The 26,361-nt window shown below is 40.9% G+C and overlaps 1 protein-coding gene across 4 annotated transcripts in view; it reads right to left on the reverse strand.

Annotated features, from left to right (window-relative positions):
* Positions 1-3,162: 3,162 nt before the first annotated feature.
* CLPX (caseinolytic mitochondrial matrix peptidase chaperone subunit X) overlaps positions 3,163-26,361 on the reverse strand; it is a 28,546-nt gene continuing 5,347 nt past the window's right edge. For 2 of the 4 annotated variants that reach the window (XM_070953520.1, XM_070953519.1), the window contains 13 exons: positions 25,103-25,263; positions 22,597-22,714; positions 18,797-18,951; positions 17,364-17,523; positions 15,491-15,532; positions 14,011-14,187; positions 11,762-11,926; positions 11,062-11,150; positions 10,268-10,432; positions 7,822-8,121; positions 6,536-6,628; positions 5,351-5,457; positions 3,163-4,649 (listed from right to left, as the gene is read on the reverse strand). In XM_070953520.1, coding sequence (XP_070809621.1) covers positions 4,559-4,649; positions 5,351-5,457; positions 6,536-6,628; positions 7,822-8,121; positions 10,268-10,432; positions 11,062-11,150; positions 11,762-11,926; positions 14,011-14,187; positions 15,491-15,532; positions 17,364-17,523; positions 18,797-18,951; positions 22,597-22,714; positions 25,103-25,263 — 1,823 coding nt within the window. In that variant the 3' untranslated portion in view covers positions 3,163-4,558. The remainder of the gene's footprint in view (positions 4,650-5,350; positions 5,458-6,535; positions 6,629-7,821; positions 8,122-10,267; positions 10,433-11,061; positions 11,151-11,761; positions 11,927-14,010; positions 14,188-15,490; positions 15,533-17,363; positions 17,524-18,796; positions 18,952-22,596; positions 22,715-25,102; positions 25,264-26,361) is intronic. The other 2 variants (XM_070953521.1, XM_070953523.1) reach the window with 1 other exon arrangement.

Consider the following 26,361-nt stretch of genomic DNA (forward strand, 5'->3'; position numbering starts at 1 on the left):
CTCTACAAGGGCCTCGTCCTGCGCTGTGGGGAAGAGCGGCGCCCCCTGCAGGCTTGGAAGAGCATCGGCAGGGAGGAGCTTCTCTGCCCTGGGAGTGGCTCCTGGGGCGGCTGTTGCGCCAGAAACGGAGGAAGCTTCTCGGATGAAGAAGCGAAACCTCTTCAGTTTCAAAATTTCAAATCTTTTATTGTCGTGCACAACATGTGTACAATGAGATTGGTGGAGCTCCCTCAGTGCACACCCGCACACACCCCCCAACAGAATACAACTCACAGTGAAGACGGAAAATCCCTAAGCCAATAAATCATATTAACAAAACACCTGGTCCTATTGCACAAGTGTGAACATGTTACATGCAATTACTGTAAGTTCGAATCTCACCAGGCTCAAGGTTGACTCAGCCTTACATCCTTTCTAAGGTAGGTAAATTGAGGTCCCAGTTTGTGGGGGCAATAAGCTGACTTTGTATAAATATACAAAAGTATGAAGGCTATTGCTTAACGCATTGTAAGCCGCCCTGAGTCTCCGGAGAAGGGCGGCATATAAATCAAATTAAAAAAAATAAATAAAGCGAGCCCAGCTTTTGATAAGAGCTGAACCCTGCACAAGCCTTCCCAAGTTGCAGTCTTCGGAGAGGGGAGGGACAGGACAGGGGTGTAGAGTTAGCAGGGCAGGGTATGTGATGCTTTTCTCCTTGCAGGGATTGGTTGCACTTTTTAAAACCTCTGCTGCATTTCTTTGAAACGGGGATGACTAGTTTGAGTATAAATTCTGGTTGTGGACAGATGGAACACTGGAATGACTGGACCTATCATGACAGATATGTATGCCGTGTTTCGCTGAAAATAAGACCCAACTGGAAAATAAGCCCTAGCATGTTTTTTCAGGATGCTCATAATATAAGCCAGGGGTCTGTAAACTTAAACACTCAAAGAGCCATTTGGACCTGTTTTCCACAGAAAAGAAAACACCGGGAGCCACAAAACCCTTCCCGTGCCTGACTATTTCTTGAGTGGCCACAAAACTAGCCTATGTAGTTTTCTTCTGAAACTTTTCTTTTCTTGGATTTATCCATGGTTGGCCTACCGGGGGTTGAAAAGCTCAATAAATCGTGTGCCGGTGGGTGTTGCACATTGGCGGTTGTGATGCTTATTTTGAGTGACAAGGAGCCGCAGCAGAGGGGTGAAAGAGCCACATGTGGCTCCAGAGCCGCAGGTTGCTGACCCCTGATATAAGCCCTATCCCAAAAATACGCCCCAGTTAAGATCGTCAGCCAGACAGACACATTTAGCACTGTATTTTCCCCAAAATAAGACATCACCTGAAAATACACCCTAATGCGTCTCTTGGAGCAAAAATTAATATAAGATCCGATCTTATTTTTGGGGAAACAAGGGTATACAATGAACATTTACATAAATGCCTGCTCCAGGTAACAGCTTTTCAGGACAGCAGGATTGTCCCACTTTAAAAAGCAGACAAGGTACAGCACCACTGCAAGCATCAGCCAGACTGCTTCCAAATACAGTATCTTTTGGATAATTATCATCCTGCACGATCACAGCACCGATGGCCATTTCTGCACCATGTTATCTGAAATGTAAAGCCATATTCACCTATTGGAAGCTTACAGGACATCTAAAAAAATAGACACCATCTTTTACAAATAGCCTTTGGAATATAATTGTACATCGGATCAGGCAGAGGTGGTCAGAAATCTATGGAAAAGTAATAGACTTAGGAAGATGGCAGCCCTGCGAGCCAACAGTATTTTGTCTTTTTAATTAGAAGGCCTGGAGACCAAAATAAGAATGATCGCCGGAATTGGGTATGGCCAGTCTAGAGAAAAGGAGCCTTGGTGGCACAGTGGACTAAGTGCTGTTAAAGTAGTACTTAGCTGCCAGCTGCCTGCAATTACTGCAAGTTCAAATCTCACCAGGCTCAAGGTTGACTCAGCCTTCCATCCTTTCGAGGTAGGTAAAATGAGGACCCGGATTGTGGGGGCAATAAGATGACTTTGTATAAAAAAGAACACCGCTTGGGGGGGGGGCTGAAAGCCCTACTAAGCAGGTATATACAAAAGTATGAAGGCTATTGCTTAATGCATTGTAAGCCGCCCTGAGTCTCCGGAAAAGGGCGGCATATAAATTGAACTAATAAATAAATAAATAAGATTTCGGGTGACATGATAGAAGCATTGAAGTGTTTGCGGAGTTATCCCAAAGATGGCGGGGGTCAACTTATTTTCCAAAGCACCAGAAGGCAAGACAAGAAACAATGGATGGAAACTAATCAAGGAGAGAAACAACCTGGAATTAAGGAGAAACTTCCTAACAGTAAGAACAGTTAACCAGTGGAACATTTTGCCTTCAGAGGTTGTGGGTGCTTCATCACTGGAGGTTTTTAAGAAAAAACTGGACAGCCACCTATCTGAAATAGTATAGGGCAGTGATGGCGAACCTTTTCGGCACCAACTGCCCAAACCGTAACGCGTGTGCATGCACGTGCATGGGTGCATGCAGGAGCACCGGAAACCCGAAAACCAGCTGGCCGGTGCGCACATTCCTATTTTGGAGGCATTTTTGGCTGTTTTTCGGGCCATTTTCAGCCTGAAAAAGAGTCCTGAAAAAGGAAGGACCCAAAAACTTTTTTTGGGCCGTTTTCAGGCGCTCCAGCACCCACAAAGACCAGCTAGCTGCCGTGCATGTGTGTGCCGGAAAGCAGAGGAGCAGCTGGCGACGGCTCGCGTGCCACCTCTGGCACACATAGGTTCACCATCACAGGTATAGGTTCTCCTGCATGAGCAGGGGATTGGACTAGAAGACCTCCAAGGTCCCTTCCAGTTCTATTCTGATTGATTTATACTGTCACATTAAAAAGTGAGGAGCTGTGCACAACAAATCTACAGAACACCAAAAATCAATTCTTTTTAAACTCATACCCACCCCTGATGACTGATATCCAAACACAGGTTGAGGAACTTGAAATTGAGATGTCCCTCATCCACTATCAGTCATTACCGGTTGTGATGGAGATTTCCATTTGTTTTAACCAACTGGTTGAAATAATAACCAGTTTAATTATATGCTTAAAACAGAGGTTATAATTTGGTAACAGGTTTACATCTCACACAGAGGAAAGACATCAAATTTGTAGGTAGAGACTTTAATTTTCAGAAATGAATCAAGAACATTAGCGGTCCTTTTTCTATGTTTTTACAAATATTAAAGGATCAAGTTAACTGAAAAACAAGAGATTTAAAAGTAACAGGATGCCGTATCGGCATTTGAGCTTATAATTTAAATAAGAATTTTGTGCAAACAGTGCCTACTGATCACATGAAAAATATACAATTTTGTTATGTTCTGGTGTCTTTTTGTGGTGTAAAGTAATCTGGGAAAAATATCTGGCACCAAAAAACTGATGCTTGATGGTTTCAGTAGGTTCAATTAATGTACAATGTTAAAAAAAAAATTGGCGTAACATTTTCAATGTTGTATTGGACTGTTTCTGTAAATCATTATTCTCCTCATGAAGAGTACAGCACCTCCTTTATTCACCTCTTCTTATAACACATCTATTTTTTCCTAAGTGACATATATTTAAATATTAAAAACCTTTGGTATTACACATAATTATTTAATGCATTGCATTATGTTGTTAGGAAAACAGACTGCAATACTCTAAAATATGGCATTGTAGTCTGTTTACTCTAGAGCAACCTGGCTGCTTGACAACAAATTTGTGGGTGAAAATTAAGCTTCAATATCCCATTTTTAATGGTGGTTTCCAAAATAAACATAACAAGAAACTCCAGCTCCCACTGCATTTAAAATAGGAGAGCTTTTAACCCATACTGAATGATCCTCAAACCAAGATAATCAAAATTGTGTATTTATATATAAAATAACTTCCCCATTTTTCAATTACTTTGCAAAAATATTATCTAAATATTGCTGGTATCAGCACTGCATTTCAACTTAAGACTGAGCAAAATTAACCAGCTCTTAGAAAATTTGCCTTTGCCCAATGACCACCGAAATCTTTTTTTTACGATCGTGATAAACCACAAGATCAGTGGTTTGTTTGTTTGTTTGTTTCACTTCATCTTGGTTTTAGGAAAGACTGCAGGCTGCCTAAAGTATTTAGTGTATATGTTAAGGTCCTGAAGTGAACAGGGTTCTAATTGGGACGGGGGGGGGGGGGGACGTCTTAGGAATGGGGGTTAAAGGGGAAAATGTATTTTGCGTTACCATCCCTCTTCAGCCACTTTAAAAAGCACGTTTTTGTGTGGTTTTTTTTTTTAATTGAACAAAACTTAATATACAATTCACTTTCTCAACATTATATCATTTTTAGTCCAAGTGTCCACTGAACAGACCCAGGGTGATGTTACAGAAACTCATGATCTGATTTCCCATGAGAGAGGCCAAAGTTTTCAACCATGGGTCCTATAGTCAGGAGGAATCCGATGTTAGCAACAGGCTGCCAGGGCCACGTATGGTCTCAAACAAAGACAGACACACCGAGTGCTTTTGCTGAAGAACATTCTGACTGTTTAATGGTTTGCGGCATCTGCTTGGCGGGCCCAACTTTCTTCTTCTACTCCCGAGTCGTACTCTTCCTCCGAGGAATCTTTAGTTGGAGTCCTAGAATTGAAATGGAAGTAATGTCAAATGCCTGAAATTATCGAAACAAGAGAACTCATCAGAAAACAAAAAGAAAACAAGCTGAATTCTTATTAATACCGAAATGAACATTTAACGATAGTCTCCATAGTTCCGTGATGGCAAACCTATGGCACGCGTGGCCAAAGTGGCACGAGAAGCCATGTCGCCCGGCACGTTCAGCCTTTCCTGTTTGTCTTCTGGGTTTCTAGTGCGCATGTGCGTGCCACAATCAGCTGTCCTTCGTGCCGAAAATCAGTGTGCACATGCACGCCAGCCGATTGTTGGGTGCACATACGTGCCAGAACCCGGAAGTTCAGCTTTTCCGGAGCGCAATCCCTTTGCACGCATGGCAGTGCTGAAAACCGGCCTGCACATGCGTGCTGGCCAGCTGATCATTGGCCACACATGTGCGCTAGTACCCGGAAGTTCGGCTTTTCCGGAGCGCAGCCCCGATGAGCACGCATGCACGTGTGAGACATTTCCGCGCGACCTTTTGGGCACTCGGTGCCAAAAAGGTTCGCCATCGCTGCCATAGTTCCTTTAAATTGTCCTTAGCAACTAGACTTAATTACAGAATAACCGCTTACCTAGAAAATTGTCTGAAAGGCTCTCGAGAAAGAGTTCTTCGTCTAAGTCAGCAGCCAACCCGATCTAACTCTTAATTTGAAACTCAACTTTACCTGACATATCCTGGTTCTTTCTTCCCTTCCACAACTTCTTTGTCCACCTCCACACATACTATGTCAGAGTTGGGTACTTCGAACATGGGTTCCAGCAGTAACTTTTCCTAAAGTTGGGGGATGAAGAGAAGAGTTCAGGTTTTTTTTTCCTCTCTAAATCACTGTACACAATTTCTGTTTTAACGACGATGTAACAATAGCAGTGGTGAAATCCAAATGTTTACTACCGTGGGCGTGGCTTGGTGGGTGTGGCAGGGGAAGGATACTGCAAAATCCCCATTCCCTCCCCACTCCAGGGGAAGGATACTGCAAAATCCCCATTCCCTCTCCACTCCTGGCGGAAGGATACTGCAAAATCCCCATTCCCACCCCACTCTGGGCCCAACCAGAGGTGGTATTTGCTGGTTCTCCGAACTACTCAAAATTTCCGCTACCGGTTCTCCAGAACCTTCTGGATTTCACCCCTGAACAATAGGCAGTTGTTTGGGCTGTTTCTGGGTCTGAACGAAAGTGCAAAAGCTTGTCACTCAAGCTCTGATTCTGCATGAGGTGTTCACTTGCCAAGGAGACATACCAAAATGCTACTCCCTGGTTTCATGATTATGAATAAAACCATTTCCTCCTAATCCTGGCCTTGCAATCCCAAAAGCAGTGCTGTTAGCCACAAGGCAAGGTGAGACAGCTCTTAGAAAGAGAAGTTTTGGAAATGAGGACAATAGGCATAGACTGAAAGATACATTTATCTGATCCATGGCAGACACCCCCTCCTGAAATGGAGAGGATGAATGCACAAAGGTATCCCTTGCCTTTCAAACCTTCTGCTTACTGAAGTCATGCAAGCTTCAATGTATTTTTTCCTAAGCCAGATTTTTACATCATTGTATCTAAGACGATAGCCAAATATGGATTCTCTTCATATTATAGATATATTTCATTTCACAGGGAAGAAATTGAAAAACCAATGACCATGGAATTGTCTCCTATCAAGAAGGAAGTTTTTTTCTGTATTAGTGTGGTCCCTTTGTTGACTCACCAATTACTTCCAGAGATTTCATATACAGACATACAGAACAGGAGAGGGAGTGCAAAACATTCTGCATTCATCCACTTAAAATTATTATATGGAGGATTAATGGCTGCATAACCGGTAATTAAGCAGCAATAGGGCAAAAGCCACTCTCTTACCATTATAGATCGAAGGCCTCTAGCTCCCGTCTTGCGGTCCAGAGCCAATCTGGCAATTGCCTTTAAAGCATCCTCCGTGACGTTTAATTCACACTGTAAGACATAAGATTATAGACATTTGAAGAATGCTGCATTTTCTAATGCTTTGATTTTTTCCCCCTCTCCCATGAGAATTGTAATGGACATAAAGGCAAAATAGATACTGTCACTACAGGTCATTCTTAAGCTTATGACAATTGAGGCCAACATTTCTGTTGCTAAGCCAGAGTTGTTCAAGGAATTTTGCCCCATTTTATGACCTTTCTTGCCACTGTTGTTAAGTGAGTCGCTGTAGTTATTATATGGCGGTTATAAGTGAATCTGGCTTCACCACTGACTTTGCTTGTCAGAAGGTCGCAAAAGGGGATCCCGTGACCCCGGGACTTTGCAACCGTCATAAATATGAATCAGTTGCCCAAGCGTCTGGATTTGGTCATGTGACCACAGGGATGCTTCAACGGTCCTAAAAAGTGTGGGAAACAGTCATAAGTCACTTTTTTCAGTGCTGTTTCAACTTTGAAAAACATCACTAAACAAAATGTTGTAAGTCAAGGACCGCCTGTAATGACACAAGAACAACTTCATAAGAACTCAAAAGAAGGAGATGCTGATCGGCTGCCCTGAAAAACCGATGTCCATCAGTCATGGCATAGTCAAAAATAACAGAAAACAGCAATAATAGACATAAAGATAAACCTAAATTATACTTACATTTTTATATTACTTTAAAAGGGGATTATGAATCATAAGGGATTATAATTATAGTCTGATGAAAAAAAGGACTACGGGAGACATGATAGCAGTCTTCCAGTATCTCAGGGGCTGCCACAAAAAAGAGGGAGTCAAGCTATTCTCCAAAGCACCTGAGGGCAGGACAGGAAGCAATGGGTGGAAACTAATCAAGGAAAGCAGCAACTTGGAACTAAGGAGAAATTTCCTGACAGTTAGAACAATTAATCAGTGGAACAACTTGCCTCCAGAGGTTGTGAATGCTCCAACACTGGAAGTTTTTAAGAAGAGATTGGACAACCATTTGTCTGAAGTGGTGTACGGTTTCCTACCTAAGCAGGCTAAGCAGGGGGTGGGACTAGAAGACCTCCAAGGTCCCTTCCAACTCTGTTATTCTATTCTATTACCCTTCAACCTCACTTAAAATCAATCCACTCTACGAGCACACCCAAGCTTGATCCAAAAGAAATAACTTGCTATCGTAAGAAGACACCCCAAGAGGCAAAAGGGAAGTCAACCTTGTCCATGCTGAATAACGCCTGGTATTGGGGAATGACTGCATTCCGGGGCTCTGTAAGTATCCGCACAAGAGTTTTCTCATCCAGGCTGTGAAGGGGAACGACCACCGGTAAGCGTCCCACAAATTCAGGGATCATGCCAAATTCAATCAGATCCCGGGCTTCGACGTGCCGAAGCAAGCGGTCTTTCTCTTCCATCTCTTGCTCAGAACTGGACTCACTGCTCAGATTAGCTAAGTCGGCGGCAGCTGCGGCTCTTCTGCCTTTCCCCAGATTTGACGAGGCGCCAAAGCCGAGATACTGCAAGGCAAAACGTTCTGCTTTTAATAACAAAACCAAAGCTAATGTTTCATTTTGGGGTGTGTGAAAATACAATGCAGGAAATTATACGAAGCGAATCTGGTAGGAATCAGCATTTAGCTAAGGATCTTTTCCAAAACTGATGGGATAGAGGAAATCCTCTATTGTACGTAACCCCTTTCAGTAGATTTTGAACACAACCGAGAGAACATGAAGGCAAGCCTGTTTTAATGAATCATAAAATCCACCGGTTTATAAATTAGACTGTATGTTTATAGACTTCATATAATTAGTAAATTTACATACACAGATATTCAAATGTAATATTCAATGTTTTCCCCTATTTGGTTTGCAAAACTGAGGTTTAATTGTTGTCATTCCTTTTGTTTTTTCATGAGAAGTTTAGAGAGAGCTTTCAACAAAATCAACAAATCAGTCTAAATTGGATATTAGCTTGTCCAGAAACTTCACAGCAGGATTCAAATCCAATTTTTCCATCTGAAAGCCATAGATAAACAACTTATGTCCAAAAGAAGTCATTACAGCAACTAAAGTACAAGATAGTTTTCATCTTCCAGACAATGACAGCATTTCTCCTAAAAAGGATATGGTTATTAACAAATATTCTCTTCTGTCGAATTAACAAATATTTAGAGTGCTGGATGCAAACTGTCAGGCATCGTGACATCTTGAAGACATTTCTGGCTGGAAGCTTATAATTTAGATAATTTTGTACAAACAGTGCCTACTGATCACATGAAAAGTGTACAATTTTGTTACGTTCTGGTGTCTCTTTGTGGTATAAGGTAGTCTGGGAAAAATACCTGGCAACAAAAAATGGATGCTTGATGGTTTCAATTAATGTACAATATTAAAAAGTTGGCATAACATTTTCAATGTTGAATTGGACTATTTCTGTAAACCTTTATTCTCCTCATGAAGGGCGCAGCACCTCCTTTATTCACCTGTTCTTATAACACATCTATTTTTTCCCCTAAGTGACATATATATTTAAAATTTAAAAACCTTTGATATTACACATAATTATTTAATGCATTGCATTATGCTTTTAGCAAAACAGACTGCAATACTCTAAAACGTGGCCATTGTACAGTCTGTTTACTCTAGAGCCATGATGGCAAACCTATGGCACACATGCCACAGATGGCACCCAGGGCCCTCTCTGTGGGGACGTCAGCCGTCGCTCCAGTCCAGCTCCACCACGCATGCATGCGCGCCTCCCGCCAGCCAGTTGGTCTTTAGGTCTTTGCCGCTCATGCATGGGGTGCATGAGTGGGATGCGCACGCATGTGCTGGGGCGAGATGCATGCTCAGGAGGCGCATGCATTGCATTTTGGGGCTTCACGCGGCCTCCTGTGCCCTGTTTTGGCTTCCAGGTTGGTGCAGGAGGCCTTCCAGGCCCAAAATGGGGCACAGGGAGGGGGGGGCATGTGCAGGGGGGGGTCACATGTGCATGTGCGGGGTCACGTGCGCATTGCATTATCTTTCGGCACGTGACAACAAAAAGAGAGCCTTGGTGGTGCAGCAGACTAAAGCGCTGTTAAGTAGTACCAGCTGCCTGCAATTACTGCAAGTTCAAATCTCACCAGGCTCAAGGTTGACTCAGCCTTCCATCCTTCCGAGGTAGGTAAAATGAGGACCCGGATTGTGGGGGCAATAAGCTGACTTTGTATAAAAAAGAACACCGCTTGGGGGGGGGCCCAAATCCCTACTAAGCAGGTATATACAAAAGTATGAAGGCTATTCCTTAACGCATTGTAAGCTGCCCTGAGTCTCCGGAGAAGGGCGGCATATAAATCGAACCAATAAACAAACAAACAAACAAATAAATAAAAGCTTAGCCATCAGTGCTCTAGAGCAATCTGGATGCTTGACAATAAATTTGTGGGTGAAAATACAGCCTTTTAAGCTTCAATATCCCATTTTTAATAGTGGTCTCCAAAATGAACTCCAGCACCCACTGCATTTAAAACAGGAGAGCTTTGAACCCATACTGAATGATCCTCAAACCTAGTTTTTTCCATGTGAGCTGCACTGAATGATACCTTTGCCTTTTAATGGTGATCTCCGGAAGATATTAGCAGAGTTCTATTCTTTATACAGCTAAAGCATGCAATTTCCTTACCTTTTCATTTTTCCTCCGGCTGATGATTCTATCCAGACCATTAAATGCACCAGAAGCAACGAAGAGGATGTTGGTTGTATCAACTTGCACCGTTTCACCACGTAATTTGCGGGAATTCTTCTCTGGAACATTCACAATGGTACCTTCCAGTAATTTTAACAACCCCTGTGTAAAGACAGGAGAGGCCTAAGCAACACATTCATTCTTAAAAACATGCACTGAACACCTTACAAATTCAGGGAATTTACAATAGTGACTAATTGGGGCCTATGGGAACCTGTCGAACAGGCACTGAATGAATGTAATTACACAATTGTCCTTCCGTTTCCTGCAACAGGCCTTGAGGCAAATCAGAGAGTTCCAACAGTAGAAAATGTGTGTAGCTCAGGGAACTATGGAGTCTTTTGTGCTCTCTGAGCTTAGTTGTTCTCAGACGTTTTATTACCCAACTAGGTAATATCTTCAGTGGGAGTGAGTGAAGGATTTGCTCAAGGTACAGAAGCTTGCTCTGCCAGTTTTGGTAGGCGTGTGGTTTTCTCCTACATAAAGGTGCATGAAGGGGAGTGATGAACTGCCATAAGCATCATCAGTGCCAAGTGTCTCATCTTTTAGTGTTGACTCCCATGAGAGTGTTAAGAAGGGGGGAAAAACCTGATAGGTAGCTTAGAAAATAACTTCTGCCTCAGTCTTGCACCTCCCAGGGAAATAAAACTGGTTCTTCTCTCAATCAGGGCGGGAATTTGATAATAACTGGAATTACTTCATTGTTGAAAAGCTAAAGTCTCCATACTTACTTGTTGAACCCCTTCTCCTCCCACATCCCGTAACTGGTGAATGCCTGGAACGCTGCCAATCTTATCCACTTCGTCCAGGAAAACAATGCCTGAAAATTAGAGGCAGTTGAAGTGAGGAGCTTTTGAATTACACAAATACAATTAGCACACAGGGAACCCCTTTTCCCCCTCCCCCCAGGATGGTAGTGACTGGGGGGTGGGGAGAGAAAATGCTCCCTGGGACCAGTGGGGGGTTGCTACCGGTAGCGGCAGTGGTGGGAGTCTCCGCCCACCCGGACGCTTCTGTGCATGCGCGCGAGTGTACTGGTAGCAAACTAAATTGAAACCCACTACTGCCTGGGACATACGCTTGAAATAAAAAGAGGTGGTCAAAGATAACGGGAAAAAAAAAAACCGTTAAAAAATTCTGGTTCAATAATAGCACAGTTATAAGGTGCAACCCAAAGGTGCTTTTTCAAGAGGCAACTAGATTTTCTTGTTTTTTTTTCTTTGAAGACTTTCTCTTCTCAGCCAAAAATCTCTTCAGAAGTGAACAATGAATGAGAAGCAAAACATCTTCAAATAAAAAACAAGGAAGTCCAGTTGCCACTTGAAAATGCACCTTTGGGACAACCATGACCTGGATGACTGAGAAACTCCACAGGCATAAGGAGTAGCCCTTAGCTATGCTTTGATGGAAGAGCACGGGAAGTGGTTTTACCTTGCTGAGCCTTTTCTACGTTGTAATTTGCGTCCTGCAGCAGCTTTGCAATGACAGACTCAATATCTTCTCCGACGTAACCAGCTTGAGTCAAAGTGGTACAATCACAGATTGCAAAAGGGACATCCAGGCACTTGGCCAAAGTCTGGGCCAGCAGAGTTTTACCTATTTGTTATTTAAAAAAAAAAAAATCTGTTAGTGCAAATCACAGAATTGGAGTTTCAAACGCATTTTATTTTGCCATGGAAATAACAATTACTAGTTGGGGCTGCAATTATTCTAACTGCAAAACAACCCAATACATTATAGCAGTGGTTCTAAACCTGGGGTCCATGGACTCCGGGGGGGTGCGTGTGTGATGTCATCACAGGGGGTCTGCAAAGGCTTGAAAAAGTGTGATGATTTAAAACTTGAGTTAAGTCTTGGGGGTCTGTGGCCACAAAAGGTATTTAAAACGGGATCCATAGTGAAGAAAAAGTTGAGAACCACTGCATTAACATGGTTAACAGCACACACTGATTTTAAAAAAATTACAGGGATTTGTCATGTACGTTTGTCATCTACATATACAGCAGTAGATATAGCAAGAGCCTTGGTAGTACAGTGGTCTAAGGCACCCTGTTATTAAGACCAGCTGCCTGCAATTACTGCAGGTTCGAATCTTGCCAAGGCTCAAGGTTGACTCAGCCTTTCATCCTTTCAAAGGCAGGTAAATTGAGGACCCAGTTGTGGGGGCAATAAGCTGACTTTGTATAAATTTACAAAAGAATGAAGGCTATTGCTTAGCACATTGTAAGCCGCCCTGAGTCTCCGGAGAAGGGCAGCATATAAATCAAAATTATATATATATATTCTTAATATCACATCTAAGTTCTTGAACTTTAAGTTATCACTACCACTCTGGTATTCAAGAGGACTTCTTTCTCCTATGCTGATCAGCCATGCCAATCCTGTTTATCACTGACCGATAAATACGAAGGGCCCCCGATAAATACGAAGAGCCTTGATAGTACAGTGGTTTAGTGCACCCTGTTATTAACACAGCTGCCTGCAATTTCTGCTGGTTCGAATCTCTCCAAGGCTCAAGGTTGACTCAGCCTTCCATCCTTTCTAAGGTAGGTGAAATGAGGACCCAGTTTGTGGGGGCAATAAGCTGACTTTGTATAAAAAAATATACAAAAGAATGAAGGCTATTGCTTAACGCATTGTAAGCCGCCCTGAGTCTCCGGAGAAGGGCGGCATATAAATCAAATTAAAAAAAAAAAAAAAACTACAAGGTTTACGAGCTCTTTGTATTAAATCCAAATTAGCTTTTAGAGGAGCAAATCCTAATTGGATTTCTGGAACAAGAGGTGTTTAGAAAGCCGCAAAAGAGATGGTATGATTTATAGGCAGAGAAACGCAGGGAAGCAGAGGCGACTATTATTTAAAAGGCAAACTGCACGATCATAAAAACATCATCAATTATTCTTCATGCAGCAGAAATAAACATTTTTTTCCTATATTTTGGGCTAAAGAAGAATTTTGTTCAGTTTGGAAGGTATTTATTTTTCTCAGCGCATAGTGGAAAACTGTCTTGTGTGGGCTAACGGTATCATTGTAGCTATAGTGGACTGAAGCTTTCCAATCGCTTCTTGCAATTGGGGAGGGAGACTGTCCAGCAGCAGAGAGATAGGGATGCAGGAAGCTGCACAGAATTGAAAAAAATCTTTAAAAATGTGCTGCCAAATATCTATAAGGCCAGCTGAGTAGTATTAGGGCCAGCTGACTCACTCATGCTACAGGAAAGCTCCTGTTCCTTTCTGCCAGTTTATTCAAACTTCATTTACTTTATTAAATGTACATGTTTATGTACATAAATAAATATACATTTACTGTATGTGCTTTCTATACATTTATTTATGTGCTTTCAACTAAATGTGCTTCATACTTTGCATGTTTTTTTATTCATTCTTTTACTGCTTTAAAAATGTTGACCAAAAAGAAACAGAACAAAACAACATAAAAATATATACACTGTCAAAGAAAAGAAAAACCACACAATGTTTTTAAAATAAAAAAGAGAAAGAAAAAAGTATATCATTTTAACAATAACTATTTACAATTCTGTATAAAGTTAACTAATGCAATTATTATTCAAGTAATACTGCATATCTCTAGTACATTTATGCAACTCCCATATTTTTAACTTATTGCGCTTTGTACAATACTTTCTAAATTTGATTTACGGTCCGACAGGGCCTACACACCTGAGCCGGTTGGTCCAAGCAGCAGAATATTGCTTTTTTCGAGCTTGATGTCATCATGGGCAGAATCTAATACTTCGCCACCTCGTTTTTCTGGAGGCATCTGTTGATTCACCTGCTGCTGCATGGATGCCCCTAAAGCATTGCCGTGCGGACTAATGCCAGCAATCTGGAGAAGTTCTGAAATACACAAACATTCCACAAACTGAGAAATGAAGTGACTTGATGGGCCATACGGTGTGCACATTTGCAATTCCAAGCATTCTTCCATTTGCCTGAAAGTTACCAGAGAGAAGACCATTAGAAGCCAGTCTTGCCGCACAATAGCTTAGTTAAGACACCTCAAAACATCATGGATTGCTTTAACCTTGACTGTTTGAATTGGGGGTAACAGTGCAGTTCACATTCAACGCTAAGCCATTAACCGTGGTTCATTAACCACAACAGCTGCGCTTGCAAAACATGCTAACTCACAGACAAACAAACGTTTGGTTCAGGTCAAGGGAGGATTTAAGTTCTAACAAACGGTTTAACAACGCAAGGATCTTCTATTTAAACCAAATAAATAATTCAGATTTCCACAAAAATGACTGCTAGGCATTATGCCATTACGAAATACATTCAAATATTTATTCTGCAAGAAATTAAAACACGTCTCTGGTTTCTCTTCAAATCGTGTAAATCTTTCACAATAAAGTTAGGGGAAACATTTTAAGAAGCCCAAATATTCCTGGCAACCCTATACATGTAATATTGCATCCTTTTTTTAAAGATTAATTCAGAACTTTGTGCCTTTCCATTCATTCATCACAGGTCCCTGGAGTGTCCTCGCATTCCAGTTTGGGCATCGTTAATGTAAAATGAGAAAACAGCAACAACAGGATAATAGGTTCCATAGCCTACATGGAAATATTTAAAAAAATAAAATCCTTAACAGATTTCAGCTGGTATAAACCTGAGGAATTATTCATTTTCTTTCTCCTTGTTATTTACTTTGTGTTTATTTACCCCAAGTAAACATTTACTACAGTGGGGTAAAGAGGACAAATTCTGATTACACTTGAGAACCTTCTCAAAAAACACAGAGCTCTGAACATCACTGAAGTATCTGTATCTGAATAGAACCAGTGGAGTCTGCAGAAAAAGGTTCACAATTAAATGCTTTACTAGCCAATAAGTGTGTCTTTATGCATGGAAATTAAGCAATTAGGTAAATACATAATCTGGTCTCTTTGTATACATATGAATGCTGAGGAATCATTCTTCACATCAATGCCCTTTTATCACCTGCGGGTTAAAAAGTGGCAAGGTTGAGACACAAATTCACCTTCACAGCGAAAATGGGGCTCAGGTGTCTGCTTGCAAAATGAACACATGATGGAGTTGTAATGTTTCTTCACAGCTACAGTTTAAATGCTACTCGTGGTTAAAATAAAGGGGGGGGGAGATATTGCAGAGGAGGCCATGAGGAGAGACCACTTACTTGTAAATCTGTACTCATCCTCCCGTCTTCTTATCTCTAATTCTAAGAGACAGGATGAAAATAGTAATATGATGGAGACAAGAGATAGAAATATATTAAAAAGCACTACATTTTCTTCACCTCTTGCCCTCTTCCGAATACAGATTTATGGAACAACGGACTTCACTGACAGCTAGGAAAAGACATGCTCACACCCACACACACACACATATACACTCACCAGTGAAATAAGTTACAATTTTATAAAGCAGCTTATAACGACACAGAAGACTTGCTAATACAAGCATCTACAGTTTTGCCATGGCAATAGCAATGAAAAAAAAAAAGAAAAGTCTAGAGCATTTTATCGTGTGCAGGTAGTCCTCAATTTACAACCATCCATCTAGTGACCGTTCGAACTTACAACAGCGCTGAAAAAAGTGGCTTATGGCCATTTTCACCCTTACAATCCATGGTCAAAAATGTGATCAAAATTCGGATGCTTGATAACTGGTTCACGTTTTATGACGGTTGCAGTGTCCCCGGAGGTCACGTGATCCCCTTTTACGACCTTCTGACAAGCAAAGTCAATGGGGAAGCCAGATTCACTTAACAACCGTGTGACTAATTTAACAACCACAGTGATTCACTTAACAATGGTGGCAAGGAAGGTCGTAGAAAGGGGCAAAACTCACTTAACAACTGTCTTGCTTAGCAACAATTTTGGACTCAATGTTGGTCGTAAGTCGAGAACTATCTGTCATAAAAGTCTACCCAGAAAAAAAACGTTCTGCTGAATTCAAAAGGATTTCCTCCCAAGATTTCAGTCTGCCACACGGCATAAAAATGGGAAAATATTACTGTATAGTGGTATCAGATAGTGCCAAAGAAGCCTTCATATTGAAGTCTAAAGAATTTAGTAGTTCTACTTCTATATTATAGCAAATCCCTAATGCCCTTTTTAACATCAGCATAATTATAGGAAATCAAATGTTTCGATTAAACCACACTCCTTAATAATAAAGTCATCTACTCTCGTGGTGGCCGCAACAATTCCATGAATTTTTAAAATGGTAGTACTGTTTTCTGTCCTTCCTTGTGGCCAGAAAGAAGATTTGTATTAATCTGTTTTTTTAATTTGCTAATAATAGTATGTATGCCATGCTGAAAATAGCTGTGTTGGCTTTGGCCGTATACACTTTTTATTACTGCTTATAGTAGAATCAAAGATATCTGAACTGCTTATCCATTAAGAGAATAGCCTCCTATTCGGCATTCGGTATCCATAAATTCCTAAGGTGGATTTATTTGCAAACACCTAAAAGAATTCCAGCCGTTAGTTCCTATGTGTTGGAAGTACAGAAAACTAATATAGATATTTAAAGCAGCTTTTAAGATATTTTTAAAAAATGAGAAAGAAAAACTGCAACAGAGGAATGCAGTAAAAAAAAATTGGACTGCTATCATTCCATTTGAAGATCTGTTTTTTTTACCTCAAAAAACCTGTATTTCAATTTGATTTTTTTCAAAAAAATAAAATAAATTCTCCCCTCATTTTCTTTTCTGTGGCCTCTTTTAGATAGATGTTTTCTACCTTTTTTCTGCTTTATTTTATTTTATTTTTTATTTTAAGTTATTAAGCAAGCCTTAGGGCTAATCAGGGGGACAACCGTTTTAACAAAACAAGCACTATTTAAGGGCTAACTTGCAAAATTAAACAAAAAAAAAAAGGGGGGGGGGAATAACCAGTACCAGTTATCTCCTCCTTGTGTAAGTGAGCTATTAATAGCAACAGTCTTTGCACTTCTTTTTAAACAGTCATTTGCACGTGGACCACAGTAGGGAAGATTGTGCCAAACTGTTCCTGAACGCAACGTAAAAATACTCTACCAACCTCTTGGAGTCAGAGAAGCTTGTTTCTCAACTTCGGCTTGTTGCCTCAGGTTGGCAGGGATGTTGTTGTAGATTCTCTTGTAGTGATTGTACACGGCAACTGAAAGCACCTTCTTTGCAAAACACTGACCAACAACGTATTTGTCGAGGTAGTTATAAATCTAGCAGAAAAAAACCAAGAGATCCTCAACAAGGGGCTTCATTAATAGAGATAAGCAATAAAAAATTCAGGGGGAGGGGAGAGGGGAGGGGAGACCTGACTGCTAAGGCTTCAGGACTGTTATTTACCTTTCAGCTTCTGTTGAGATTCAATGATTTCCTTTCTTCGCAACTGTGAGCTTTTAAGATTCCTTGTCTCCACCATTGCTTTGGGGTAGGGAGTTGACAATGTGTTTTTTTTAATTAAAAAAAATGATGGGAAGGCTCTCAGATGGGAACTGCACCAAAGACTCTTTTTTCTAAAGATTTTTCAAAACTATAGAGCTTAAAATATTTCAGGGAAGCTATGGGGGGGCCTACAAAACTAGGAAAGCCAACAAGGTATTTTTGGAATCCGAGAGCCTTTTCTTCTTCTTCTTTCAAAGTGCAATTCTTAGAAAAACTGAGAAAGTGTGAGATGGCACCAGTACTTTAAAACGGGTCTTGGAAAACGTGAGGAATGGAAACAAACTTTGGGATGGACATGAAGTGTCACATAAAATATAACAGAAAAACAGGACAGAATAGAATTGGAAGGGATCCTGGAAGTGTTCTAGTCCAACCCCCTGCTTAGCAGGAGACACTACGCCAGGGCTGTCAAACTCCCGGCCAGCGGGCTGGTTGCGTCATGCGCTGGCCACGCCCATGCCCGGTTTAGTGAAGGGCGAAAAGAAGTCCCGAAAAGTCACGTGATGATGTCATGATGACATGAGTTTGACACCCCTGCACTACACCATTCCAGACAAATAGTTGTCTAGTCTCTTCTTAAAAGCCTCCAGTGATGGAGCACCCATAACTTCTGAAGGAAAGCTGTTCCACTGATTAATTGATGTCACTGTCAGGAAATTTCTCCTTACTTCTAGGATTGGCCTCTCCTTGATTAATTCCCATCCACTGCTTCTCGTCCTGCCTTCAGCTGCTTTGTGGTAGATATTGGAACATTGCTATCGTGTCCCCTTCTTTTCACTAGACATACCCAATTCCAGCAACCGTTCTTTGTATGTTTTAACCTCCAGTCCCCTAATCATCTCTGTTGCTCTTCTCTGGACTCTTTGTAGAGTCTCAATGTCTAGAAGAAAGGGTAGTATGATTTCACAAGAGATGGTAGATTAAGGGCCCAACTAAGGAGGATGGACAGCCACAGGCTAGGGTAATTTAGATGATCCATTTAAATTAAAAAAAAGCTTACAATATGAAAGAGGTGATGTCCCCTCAGCTACGGTTAATTGACTGTACCTTCTTGGGTGGAGGTGGTGGCTTCTGTTGGAAGGCCAATTTTACAGCTTCTGCCGCTGTCTCTGGCTCTTTAAGGATGCTTTTCTTGGAGTCGGCTTCTGACAACACAACGAAGAAATGGTGGCATTTTTCACATTTCACAAAGCGGGTGGAAGCTGCAAAAAAGTAGAATTAGAACCTGCTTGGCAACAGCTGGTTTTCCAACCAGGCAAGATAAACAGTTGGTTTGAAATACAGTGCTTACAAAATGAGTTAACAAGTCCCTTTAAAATAAGGGTAGGAAGCAGTGCTGTGGAGTCGGAGTCGGAGGAAATTTTGGGTACCTGGAGTCGGAGTCAGAGAACAATGCACCGACTCCGACTCCTACTAAATTTAGATTGGAATTAAAAAAAAAGCAAGTTTAAATGTCCCAATTCACAAAAAGTTATAATTAATGACTTCATTAAAATACATTCGCATATTAATACAGAGGAGTCGGAGTCGGAAGTACAAAAAACTGAGGAGTCGGAGTCGGAACATTTATCTCCCAACTCCACAACCCTGGTAGGAAGAAGGAGAATAGACCTTGGTCCACAGATGGCCCCCTCAAAACTCAGTTTGACAGGTTTGATGTCAAAAGCACTGATTTTTCTTAGTATGAACCTCCCTAACTAAAAAACTTCCTCGAGCCAATTTCACAAACTTCTAATAACAGACAAAGACTAAGTTCCAGCCATGCAAATCCCAATTCCAGTTTCTCCTGAAAAGCCCCAGGCCGTGTAGCACTGCCTTTCTGCACATAAGAGATTAGTCACAGGAAAACTACTGTTTGATACCTGTGTACTTTCATAAGGTTTTTGAAAACGATCACCCAGAAAATTGGCTTTTCATCTACTTGAAAACTACGTACGTTGTGACTGCAGTGTATTTATTCCTACTGTGCCATGCACATTCTTAGACAAAGGGATGACATCATATATATTTACACAGACTTCTGTACAGCAATTTTCAGGATCAATGGCCATTGTTCTAAGTGATGGTTGAGACGGCAAGCAAATACTCCCTTTCCCATTGTTTAAAGTTATCATAAAGTATGATTCCCAAATATTTTAAACAATTCCCAAAACATTTGGAACCTTCAGTTGGACCTAATGAGGCACCCCCAGGCTTTTTTTCTGGTGCTTATAAATCAGAAAATTTAACTCTTGATTATCCAGAATTTCCACTGCCTTCCCAAATGCTTTTAAGTTCAATTCAAGACCTGAGCTTAACTTTTAAAGATCTAAGTATTTGGGGACTAACTCAATTTATTCCCATATAACTCCCTCTAGGATCACAAGGACTTTGCTCTCTAGCTCATCTGGAGATTGAACTTAAAAGTTAAAAGGAAGAAAAAACATTCCTCAGTATCATTGCAGGTTTGGCACTATGTCCTTTAATGGTTTTAGGATGCCTTTTGTGCCTCTTCTACGCAAAACTGACCAAACCTAAATTTTGATAGGATCTTTAACACATTTGGAAGACTAGAATGGCTTGTTGTAAACATTAATGGAATTTTGGTATTACATTTGGAATTCTTTACTTGCCTTTATGGTTCAAGGGTTAGATATATCTTACGTGATTACTGATTATATAATGTGGTACACTGTATGGTTAAATAATTAATTTTGCATACCAGATATTTCCTGTAAATGAGGGGGATATAAGTGAACTATTTGGAGATAATTTAGGCAACTCCATGAAGTCGAGCATAATATGGAACACCAAATCTATTCTACTTTCTAAGTGAAATTCAGTTTTATTTATTCATTTGAGAACCATGGGTTTGGGTATGGGATTTGTTTTCCAGCTGAACACGCTGAAGTGGGGAAAAATGGTCCTTCAATAGCCATTGTCCAGATTAATGTTTCGAATCTTATTCCAAAAGAGACTGGCAAAAACAAAGACCACAGATCTCTGCTGGAAACTCTGTATTACACCACAATGCTGCACAAAGCTTGCTAATCCTGAAATCCTGACTGTACATGGTAGTGACCAACAAATATGGAGTTTAGGTTACTGCCGATATGCACCAGGAGATCTCATTCAGGTACAAGGTCTTGTCTAAAAATGTTTTTTATTACTTGCTTCTTGATAAGAGGTCACCACAGCCTTCTATTCAAACCATTTAGCTGGCTGTCATTAGCACAGCTTTTTTTTTTCTTGCTGCTTGGATTAACATTAATATTTATGACATGCTTTAAAGAAAATCTGGTGTGCTTTAACATTTTTAATATGCCATATCAGTCAGAGGACTTTAGCAAATCTGCTGCCTTGTTCACATACTGATCTACTTCAGAAAGCTGCTATGAGATAAACTTTCGTTTGTCCCCTGAATTCTTATGAAGGTAGGAATATAAATAGATAAAAAAACCCTTAAAATTCATTTCATTAAAATGTAGCTTAAAGTCCTGTGTTAAAAAAAAAAAAGCTAGTTCTCGCAGATAATCAGTTTCTAAAACCTGAACTTATCTATTTCCAACAATCTTAAACTCCAGGAGGACATAAATTTCGATTTATGATGCCACTTGAGATACCAGAAAAAAAATCACATAAAAGATTTTTTTCTGGTCATGTTGAAAGATTGGTTAGTGAGTAAGCCTCCATAGTGATAAAGCACAATTTTGGGACGTGCAATACATGTCCCACCCCTTGGGTGGAAGGAAACTGCCACGTAGCAATTAATGCAAAGACACCAGTAATTAGAGCTAATAAACATGACTCCACAAATTGCAGAGTATCACACACAAAGCCGATATCTTGCATGGTAGAACAAAATCACTCTGAAGTTAGCAAGAAAGAGGAAAAAAATGATTTAAGAGATCGAGATCCAAGCACATTATAAAGATTACCCAACATCAGGGCTTCTGATGCAGGTTGCACTGACAACTCTTAAGAAGATCAGATGGCTGATGACTATGCAGTTGATAAACAAGCTTGAGTATTTACCCTCCATTAATCTCTTTGATTAGGACCTGCTGAATCAGCAAATAAAAGAGAAGGACCAAAACAGCACAAGGGCGTGGTTTGTTTAAAGGGTAATATGAAGCTGTGTTGTTAGTACCTGTGTTTCCCTGAAAATAAGACCATGTCTTATATTTTTTTTTGCTACCAAAAAAATGCACTAGGTCTTATTTTCGGGGGGGGGATCTTCCACTGACTCACCTCACTTGCGTGCATTGCTCCTGGCCTCCTTTTTGCTGTCAGAGGCCTTCAGGAATTTCTTCTTCTGCGGCCGGCAAGGCTTTCCTGAAGGCCTCTGCAGCCGATAACAGAACTCTGGATCAATGCGGAGCTCTGTTATCAGCTGCAGGGGCCTTCAGGAAGGCCTTGCTAGTTGCAGAAGAAATGGGCCGGCAAGGCAGGTGCCGAGGTGTGCGAGGCCTGGCTGCAACTGTCTGAAGGTAAGTAGTAGCTCCACACACACACATCCTCACCCTAGCTTAATTTTTACCTGTGCACTCTGGAGTGGGCGGAGTCTTAATTAGGGCTTATTTTGCGGGGTAGGGCTTATATTGGGCGCACGTGTAAAATCAAGCTAGGACTTACTTTCGGGGTAGGTCGTATTTTCGGGGAAACACAGTAGTTGTTATTCTAAACTCTGAATGTTAAGCGGTATGGTACTTATTTCCACTGCATTCAGGAATCAATGTCTAAACTTCTTTGCAAAATGACTGGCATTCAGGACGGATTAAGTGTAGCACCTTGAGCAAATAGTGCATTTTTTTTTTTTTTTTTGCAAAAACGGAGATATGTCAGAAGATATGTCTTCTAGAACTTACAGACGAAAGTCTCCACGTGTGTGCATAAATCACCGCATTTTGGGCATCGCAGCTGGCTTCCACCTTTTCCTGAGCTTCCGGAACTTGACTTTTTACCACCGCCTTCCCCAGCAGTTTTCTAATTAAAAGAAAGAAAAAAAAAAAGAAACAGGACCTTGAAAGTCAGATAATAGATTTATAATTAGCTACCGGCTAGTCCTCGACTGATGAGCACAACTGAGCCCAACATTTCTTTTGCTGAAGACAGTTAAGCGAGCTTTGCCCTATTTTACAACCTTTCTTGTCACAGTTAACACAGTTTTGACTCTGCTTGTCAGAAGGTCGTAAAAGGGGAGCACATGACCCCGAGACATGTAGCTGTCATAAGTATGAACCAATTGCCAAGCATCCAAATTTTGATCATATGACCATGGGCTTACTCCAACAGACGTGCAAAAACTAAGCATAAGTCATTTTTTGTCAGTGTTGTTGTAACTTCGGTCGCTAAATGAATGGTTATAAGTGACGGACCACTTGTACATCTTTCGCTACTTTGAGATCAGCAATTACCCTCCCCTCCACACAAAGGATTGTGATCTCTACTTGTAACCTTGCCTTCCCTCTCTCTCTCAAACTGCGTGTTGTGTTCTTTAAAATCCAAACTGTTCTGCCCCAGCTACAGACCCCAAATAACGGAGCACACAAAGTCTATACAAACCTTAGTTTACTAAATAAACCAGTATTTTACAACAACGGCTGTTAATTAACTGCATTAACAGCCTCCAAGAATTCAAAGAATAATAACTGAAAGCTTACTATGGTTGGCAGAATGCCCAGAAGCAATTTGCAGGAAGCTGATAAGATAAGCAAGACAAGACACAAAGGTATGTGAACCAAGTTGTTCCCTGCAAATTTCCTTCCTTAAATAGGCTAAGAAGTGGCCAATTAGCCCCAAGCCTTACTCTCGAGGAGACCTCCTCCTGAGGAGCCACTCCTGCCTTTTGGCAGCTCTGCACGCCTGTGCATCGAGGAGAGGCTCCTCCTCTTCTTCCTCTTCACTTAAGAGAGCTTCTGGAGGTTCTGAAGGCCCTGGCTGAATCCCCGCCTCTGGCACCAACTCTTCTCCTGCCTCCTCATTGTCTGACTCGAGTGCCAGCTGCACAGGCTGCTGGCGCAGCACCACACCAGCCTCCTCGCTGTCGGAATCAGCTACTACCTGCACAGGCCACATACGGGCCACAACACAAACGTAACAGCAAATGTCCACAGTGAAGCAGAGACCTCCACCTGTCACTGAAACTGGCATCCTCAGTGAATGCTTAAGTGTCATCATTCACTTGAAGATGTTTCTGATTCAAATGGATCAAGGGAAAAAAAAGTTCTTAAACCTGCCCAAAATTCAACAATTCACGTTCTGTAAATAGTAATGTATGTATTAGGGAATCTCCTTCAGTTTCCTTTCCCTACTGTTAAACCTACTCATTTGCTTCCTCCTCAAGTCAGTCAAGCCAGGCTGTCAAAAAGAGTGCACAGGAACAAGCGGAGAACACTTCTCCATTTTCTTTTTCAGTACACAGCCAAGGGAAATGGGGCCAGGAAACTCTCATCGTTGGCAAAAAGCTCAAGTGGAAGGTGCCAGCTGTAGCAGATGCTCGGTGCTGTTGTTTCCTCAACAAGCCAGCCATATTTGTAAGCCAAAGATAATATCCATGCAGAATATATCAAGCATTTAATCCGAAAAGTACCTTTGCTGAATTTTAAAAGGCACTGATTTCTAAACATGAACACTGATTGCTCAACTTAACCATTACATTGAATATTTCAACATAATTTATGCTCCAAATCACGATCTGTGCTTTTAAAAAACTCCAGACAGCAAGTTTGGGTTTAAAGTACCAGTAATTTGTCTGTGTTTAGTTTTTCATTTACTTAGCTTTATAAGATCAAAAGTCCTCTGACAGCATGAACATGTTGCTTAAATTCAGACAACTGCATTCCAAGTCACAGTTAAGGTTTTTTTTTTTTATCAGTGACTTAGTTTATGGCCTCTGACCGGTCCCTGTGTCTATCTCTCTGTACTGAATTAGATGGGAGATGACATGATTCAAGATGTCACTTAAAACATGTACATTTTTTAGCTTTACAGGTAGTCCTCAACTTATGAATGATCACTTAGCAACCATTCAAAGTTACAACGGACCTCCCGGAATGGTACTTATGAGCCTGATGATTCAAAGTTCCAATAGCTATAAACTTGGGTCAGTCATGTGATGACCTGCTTCACAACCGTCATGACATAGAGCAGAGGTCTTCAAACTTGGCAGCTTTAAGACTTGTGGACTTCAACTCCCAAAATTCTCCAGCCAGCATAGTTGGTTGGAGAATTCTGGGAGTTGAAGTCCACAAGTCTTAAAGCTGCCAAGTTTGAAGACCTCTGACATAGAGCTATAATTCCAGACACAATTTCAAGGACTACCTGTGGCATGTGGGAAAGGGCTGTGTTTTTTGAAGCACAAAAAGTGTATACCTTACTGCCATCTCCCGAACCATCTTTACTTGCACCATCTTTAGAAGCAAAGTATGCTGGTGTTTCAGAAAAAGTTCTAAAAGGAATAATTCTTAGAGGCTGAGTTTCACAAGTCCCAATTATTCCTAAAGCAGGGAAGCAGGAACGGCCACATGAAATTCCTGAAAAAGGAAAAAGAAACAAGAGATTTTTGATTATTCTGTGTATCTTTTCAAATAACTTATCCCCCACTTCATGTAGTCTACTTATTGAACCTTGAATCTAAGAAGTCATTGGATCTCATTCCCTTAAGAGACTTTCTCAACGATGGCAACTTCAGACGCATGGACTTCAACTCCCAGAATTCCCCAGCCAGCCCCTCCTGGATCACGAGATTGAGAGTTGAAGTCCAACCCTCTTAAACTTGCCAAGGTTGAAAACCCCTGAATTAAAGATATACAATCAAGTCCGCTCCTTCTACGGCAAATGGTTTCCTGCCTGTGCTCAAAAGGCAGACCAAGTTTATACAACACATAATGGGGGATACTTTCACAAAGTAATTTGTGCTGAGGAATGGCATCCCAAAGGGGCTTTTTCAAAAGGCAAATGAACTTTGTTTGTTTTTGGGGAAAAAACAAAGTCCAGTTGCTTTTTGCAAAAGCACCTTTGGGACAACAGTGACCTGAAGGACTGAGAGTCTCCATAGACCTGAGGAATAGCATCTGTTATATATTAAGCCCCAAGCATTATTTCCCTGTAAAAGGTATTTTCTTCTTCTTTTATTATGGAAAATTTTAAGATGACCAACAGTCCCAAAGCAATTTATCATAACAAGAAGAGCAACATAAATGCTTACAAAAATAAATTGCCAGGGAGTGTACCCTTGACCTTAGGAAAAGGACAACAGTGAAACGTCAAGGATGTTGACAACCTTTTCCCTAGCAGAATTTAGACAGCATTCCAAAGTTTATTTACCTCAATTACAGCTTGTTAACTGGATTTGTAGACTATTGGCATTCAAATTGTCTGAGTTCCAGCATTAACTCAGAATCACACAATGGCTGCCTTTGCAGGATAATAAGTTAAATTTCTGTTTTCTTCATGAATGCTGCTCTGTTTGTGCCTTTTGATTCTAACGAACTCAAATCATGAGTCTGGCTTGCTCTTCTTTGCATAAATTAATTTCAGAAGCCTGTCTGTCTTTGTGAAAGTACCTATTAATTCAGATGCCAGGATGCTAGTGCCAGGATGTCATTATACAACATTCTTCCTTTGCAAAT

This window comes from Pituophis catenifer, unplaced genomic scaffold (genome assembly GCF_029215685.1).
Source record: "Pituophis catenifer annectens isolate HBS135680 unplaced genomic scaffold, rPitCat1.0.hap2 SCAF_14, whole genome shotgun sequence".
NCBI lineage: Eukaryota > Metazoa > Chordata > Lepidosauria > Squamata > Colubridae > Pituophis > Pituophis catenifer.